Here is a 6322-nt window from a genome sequence, read left to right as displayed (position 1 = left end):
ATTTTTCTACTTACAATATAATTAATTATTATTATTAACAATAACTTTTAGATGAGACCTTTTATTCACTCATAATATATTCAACCATTTTTATTAAAACTTGTAGATGAGGGGAGTATCATCTAAATTTAAAATAAAAAATTACTTTTAATTTTAATTAATTAAATATCATCTAATTTTTCCATCATTAGAAAAAATAATACTATATAGGGTTAAGGTGCAGATAGGCCCCTTAAGTGTGAGCCCTTAGAGCGATTTACTCCCCTTACTAACTGTGTGTGCAAATTAGCCCCTAAACTACCAAAACTCGCACATTTAAACCCCCACGACCAAACGCCGTTAGTCAACGTTTGGTTTAATTTTTTTTTTTTATATATTTATTCAAACTGTGGGGCCCACTTGTAATTCTTACGCGGGTTTTCCCACCCCACTTTCATTCCAACAGTCGCTCAAGTAAATGAAACATCCTCCTATCAAACATCCTCCAAACTTTACGAATTAATCGTCGACTTGAAGAAGAAGAGGGTTTCTGAGAAGAAGAAGAGAGATTAATAGTTGAACAATGAAGAAGAAGAGGGTTTCCAGGTGAGTACTCATACAATTCTTATCATGTGATGAGGATTATGAAACATGCAAATCTTTTATGATTTTAATTTTTTTTCTTCTTCCTCGATTATTGCTTGAACATAGTTGTGAAAATTTTCTCTTCTCGTCTGTAATTATGTGCAGTATGGCACCTCCTGTTATTTTTGTTTTCAACTTTTGGGGTGTATGGAAAAAAGATGAAGATTCTGGTGATTTGATTCATGATGGTTATAATTCTGTTAAGATTGAGGATAATGTTGAAAATATGACTTTTGATCGGATTAATGATGAATATGAGAAGATTTATGGGAGTAAACCTAATAAAGTTTATGCTTGTGATGAGGATTATAAGTTAGAGAATGTCCTAGTTCACCTTAGGGATTCTAAACATTGTCATAAGGTGTTAGACTATTTTGAATTAGTTGGCCAAGAGAGAATTTTTTTTTTGCTGATTATGATAGAGATCCTATGCCTTCTATCACACCACTTGCCATGTTCCCAGAGGATAGTTATAATGAGGACTTAGATGGGGCAGGGCAGAGCCAATTAGTGGAATTGAACATAATGATGGTGAAGATTTAGGAAATGTGACTGGGGTGGAAGGGGCAGAGGAGTTGAACTTAATGGGGCAGGGCCAAAGAGTGAGATTAGGCTTGGAGATGAGGCAAAGGGTGAGCTTGATGAGGGAGATTCTGTGTTTAGCCAAGAATCATCAGAGAGTGAGGAAGAGAACAATATTCAGATTATTGGGTCTGTACAAGATGGTCAGGAGGGTAGTTTTGCTTTGGGCATGACCTTTGCAGATGCAAAGGATGCTGGGGATGCCATACATTAGTCAGTGTTACCACAGGGACACATATGCCAAGGCATATGAACACTTAATCCAACCATTACCCGGTGTTAAGTTTTGGAATGTGAAAGCTGAAGATGCAATAGAACCACCCCCTGTAGAAAAGAACGTAGGAAGGCCTAAGAAAAACAGAGTGAAAGCAGCTAATGAACCAAAACGCAAGCACAAGTTGTCAAGGGTGGGGAAGACACAACATTGCACCCTCTGTAGGAGTGCAACCCACAAAAAAAGTGCATGTGCACTGAATCCTACCAAGGTATTGACAACTGACATCCAATTTGTATTTAGTTAACTAATATGTATTATACAGTGTTACTAACTTCTATAAAATGTGTAGGTGAACAAAGTAGCAGAGTCTTCCACCTCAACTAAGTGTAAAGGGAAAGCACCAGCAGGACTTGGACTCTATGTTCATGAAGAAACTGGAAAACAAATACTAAATGTAAGTGACTAAATAGAACTACAAACATTTTTAATTCACTTTACTCCACTATTAATATTGTATCCTCTCAATGTTTGTTACAGCCCGGAGGATCACAGTCAATAGTCATAACTGAGGGCACACCAAGAGAAAGTGAATCAAATGTCAGATTTGTCATACCTAATGAGAGAGAGCTCAGAATGGAGAAAAGAAAGAGAAGCCCATCCACAGCAGTTGGTCTTTCCTCGAAGATGAAGAAGACAGCAACAAAGCCTTTCAAGGCTCCAAGAGGCAAAGCTCAAGAGCAGCTTCAAGAACCAGTACTTAGAAGATCTCCTAGGGGACTAAATGTGATTTCAACTGCTGGATCAACAACAAGCAGTTGAAATTACCTTTGTCAGCTTATTTAGAAACTACTTTAAAACTCATTTAAGGTGTTTTGATTTGTTTTGTATGGTTTGAAGATTACCTTTGACAGCAAATACTAATTTGTTTTGAAGATCTCAGTTGCAATTTGTTTTGAATGAATTGAAATATGGCATTTGTCCATTACTTATAAATGTAATGAGATGGTTTGTGTTATACTCTTTGAATCTTATTTATGAATCATGCTCTGACTGTACTTGAGGTATTTAGGCTATTCATTAAGCATTGAAAACAACATAAAATAGTCAAATGTTTGCTGTCCAAAACTTTCCAATAATTGCAAAACAACCAAAAGCCCATCCATATGTTCATCAATCTACAAAATGGCAGCAAGATTAACACCAAAGGCCCATCCAGATGTTCATCAACCAAAAACTAACAACAATAACTGAAAAAGTAATTGCATCAACCAACCAAGCTATTTCTCCAATTATGCTACAACTACATATATGAACACCAACCAAGTTACAAACAAAATGCTCACAAAAAATCTATTTGTGGTTCTTGCTCTTTTCGATTCATCTTTCAAACCTTCAATCATGTCCCAAAGAAGACCAATTTCAGCTTCTACATCACTTGGTGTGGCTGATCTTGAATTCATTTATGTGAGCTTCAAGTTCTCATTCTTCAACTCATTTATAACTTCAATAGCTCTCTCACCCATAGGTTCATCGTGCCATTTGAAAAATTCACATTTTTTGGTTTAAAAACATTCAAAATTGCTTAAAATCAAAACTGCACCCACAAAAAAATATTGTATCAAAAGAACACCATTACCTTCCAATTTTTATAGCCATAGAACCTTCTTCCGGGATTGTCTTTGGTTCATGAAGTTCTTATCGGGGATTTCAACCTCTTACCTTCAATCACGCAAAAATAATACTTATTTTCATCCTCATACTCGTTCTTCCTCTGCCGCCAATCTCGTGACGAGTTAGACGCGCTACCTGAATTGAAACTCATGGTACGATGTCGACTACCAACAATAAGGGAACCCTACGCTAATGCGAAGAAATCTGGTGTATTTTTCACCAATTTGTAAACCTTAATCGCGAATTAGGGTTCAGCGTTTCTGAAAATTGCCCCAAATCAAATGGCCGTTGTAAATCGTTAATAGTGGGTCCCACAATTTGAATAAATGAATAAATAAAAATTAAACCAAACATTGACTAACGGCGTTTGGTCGTGGGGGTTTAAATGTGCGATTTTTGATAGTTTAGGGGCTAATTTGCACACACAGTTAGTAAGGGGAGTAAATCGCTCTAAGGGCTCACACTTAAGGGGCCTATCTGCACCTTAACCCTACTATATAAAAAAGAATTGATATGAAATTCATATTTATTTTCAAGGTTTTTATCTTTACATAATTAATTTTCATTCAAAGGATTCTAGTAACATTAAACTTTTGATATAACTAATAAATAAATCATTTGTATTGTAATTTTAAATTGTTAAATTCACACAATAAAAAGTTGTAACTTATTAGGATGAAGAGTTCTAAGGAATACTAAGAGCATCCACAGCGGTGACTGTTACAACCGGGTACACGTTCAAGAATTTTTACAACTCAAACTAAACAAATGAAGCTAAGACTAGACTAAGAAAACAAACAAATTAGAAGTAACAACAAGAGTAGAAACTGAATTACAATGAAATTAAAAAAACAAACGTGGATAACGCCGAGTCGAGATAGAGCTCTTCCCGTAAGAAGATTATCGCACCGGTAGTGCTCACGGTGTTGGCGAATCTTCCCCAAATGTAAAACGGCGACGTCTCGTTGGATGTAGCACCACAATCCGGCGAGCTCCAGCGAACTAAATAGGATCGAGAAACTGAGAAATATGCAATGAGAGAGTGAGGAATGCGGATTTTTCGTAGGGATTGAAAGCCATGCTCTAAGACCTCTATTTATAGGCTCCTCAACATGCAAGGGATTAAAATCTGCCATCAAGAGTATTAACAACATGAGCTTTTATTTGGATGTTACAACATTGAAAAGAATTCAAGCTAAAAACGTTTTTAGCCATTTGAATTCAAAAGAATTGAAAATGTTGCTGCTGTTTCATTTCAACAACATTGATGTTACTATTTCTTTAAAAGAAACGAAACGAGCTTGGGCTTAAACGTGTAATGGGCCTTGGGCTGCAACACAACCGGATGGGCTAAGTAAATTAGTCCAAGATTAAATTCAAATGTATTTGGTCCAAAAAGAATATAGTTGGACCCAAACACCACCCAAAGCACCAATTGTCAAGATCCAAGTCCTTGGCCGCGGCCCGTACCCGACCCGCCCGTCCGGCGGCGGTGTCGTCGTCGTTCGTCCGTCCGATCGATCGGCAGCGACGGCGCGTATGTGTGTGTGCGCGAGGCCAAGGCCTTCATCCAAGCGCACTAGCAAGCCCACAAGTTATTAGCTCTATGAGCATTGCTATTCTTATACTCCCTCCATCCCAAATGAAATGTCCTGTTTTCCTTTTTGGGCTGTCCCAAACGAAATGTCCTGTTTCCTTTTTTGGAAATACACTCTCTCTCTATACTTAATATTTAAATAATTTTCACCAACCCACTTTATCTACTTTATACATATTTCTTAATCTTCGTGCCGAAAAGAAATAGGATATTTCGTTTGGGACGGAGGGAGTACAAGAGTATACTTATCTTGTTTTCCAATGTGGGACAAATAACACTTCTCAAGTGTTATTTTTCCTACACAACATCCAAACTTTAACATACAATATCTCACTCACCGGAAATCAGTTTTGAGACATCAAGTATACTACGTTCATCCACTCGAGACGTAGATTAATACCCACTAATTATTTTAATTAAATAATAAATATTTAATTAGATAATTAAATTCAGATATGGTCTTAAACCATATTTCCAACAATCCCCCACATGAGTGAGAAAGCCGTATGCAGATGTATGCAGACACTTAGCTCAGTCCTCTTAAGAAACAACATTGCATTTAGAAAGGTAGCTTGTGGCTTTGAACCTACCATAGTCAATCTTATCGAGTATACCAGTGGCCTAATGGATACAGTTCCTTGAACTAGTCCTCCTCGGTGTATACTAAGTCAACAATATTGACACAATATTGCTTCAATCCTTATTCGTTCTTACGTTTGTGTCCGTTACATGCCTTGGAACACCCCTTTGGATTCATAAGTGTTTCTATCGAAGCGGCCACACTTCACACTTATATAGGTGACTCTTAACTCAAGTATCCTGCTATACTTATCATTCTAGAGGAATTCTAGAGTCATTAAAAATCAAAGACTTAACCTTACCACATGCAGGTTTTCGAACACTCACTGTTCTACAAGGAATAGGCAATTCGAATGTTCAATACATGGATTCTCATAGCTTAGTTATCCAATTGAACCAAGTTCTTGGGATCCTCCAGTCATCATGGTTGGGTTTCCACTATGATCATCCTTAAGATGTGGATTTCAAACTCATTCCCCCTAACAGCCTATACATCTGATTTCGATGGATACTTTTTGTCAATGGATCTGCTATATTATCAATTGATCTTATATAATCAATTGTGATAACTCCACTCGTGATCAGATGTCTCACGGTATTGTGACGTCGACGGATATGTCTCGACTTACCGTTGTACAAATTATTTTGTGCTCGTCCGATAGCTGCTTGACTATCACAATGAATTATTACGGACGACACAGGTTTTGACCAACATGGAATATCCTTGAGGAAATTTTTAAGTCACTCAGCTTCTTCACCAACTTTATCCAAGGCTATAAACTCAGATTCCATGGTCGATCTAGCAATACATGTTTGCTTCTTGGATTTCCAAGACACTACACCACCCGCCACAGTGAATACATAATCACTCGTTGAGAACGAGTCTTTTGCATCAGATATCCAATTTGCATCGCAGTACCCTTCAAGTACAGGGGGCTCCCTATTATAATGAATCGCATAGTTCTGAGTATATTTCAAATATCTCAAAACTCTTTTAAGAGCTTTCCAGTGTTCATTACTAGGATTTGCTGTAAAACTGCTTAACTTGTTGA

The 6322-nt window shown here is 37.2% G+C and overlaps 1 protein-coding gene across 1 annotated transcript; it reads left to right on the top strand.

The window, feature by feature from the left end:
- Positions 1-973: 973 nt before the first annotated feature.
- Positions 974-2242, top strand: LOC131018246 (uncharacterized). Its single transcript, XM_057946970.1, has 3 exons — positions 974-1691; positions 1773-1877; positions 1961-2242. The coding sequence occupies exons 1-3, from the start codon at positions 1389-1391 to the stop codon at positions 2240-2242; spliced, it is 690 nt and encodes a 229-aa protein (XP_057802953.1). The 5' UTR covers positions 974-1388.
- The last annotated feature ends 4080 nt before the right edge of the window (positions 2243-6322 follow it).

The sequence above is a fragment of the Salvia miltiorrhiza genome, chromosome 3 (genome assembly GCF_028751815.1).
Source record: "Salvia miltiorrhiza cultivar Shanhuang (shh) chromosome 3, IMPLAD_Smil_shh, whole genome shotgun sequence".
NCBI lineage: Eukaryota > Viridiplantae > Streptophyta > Magnoliopsida > Lamiales > Lamiaceae > Salvia > Salvia miltiorrhiza.
This window is presented reverse-complemented; position numbering and strand designations above follow the sequence as displayed.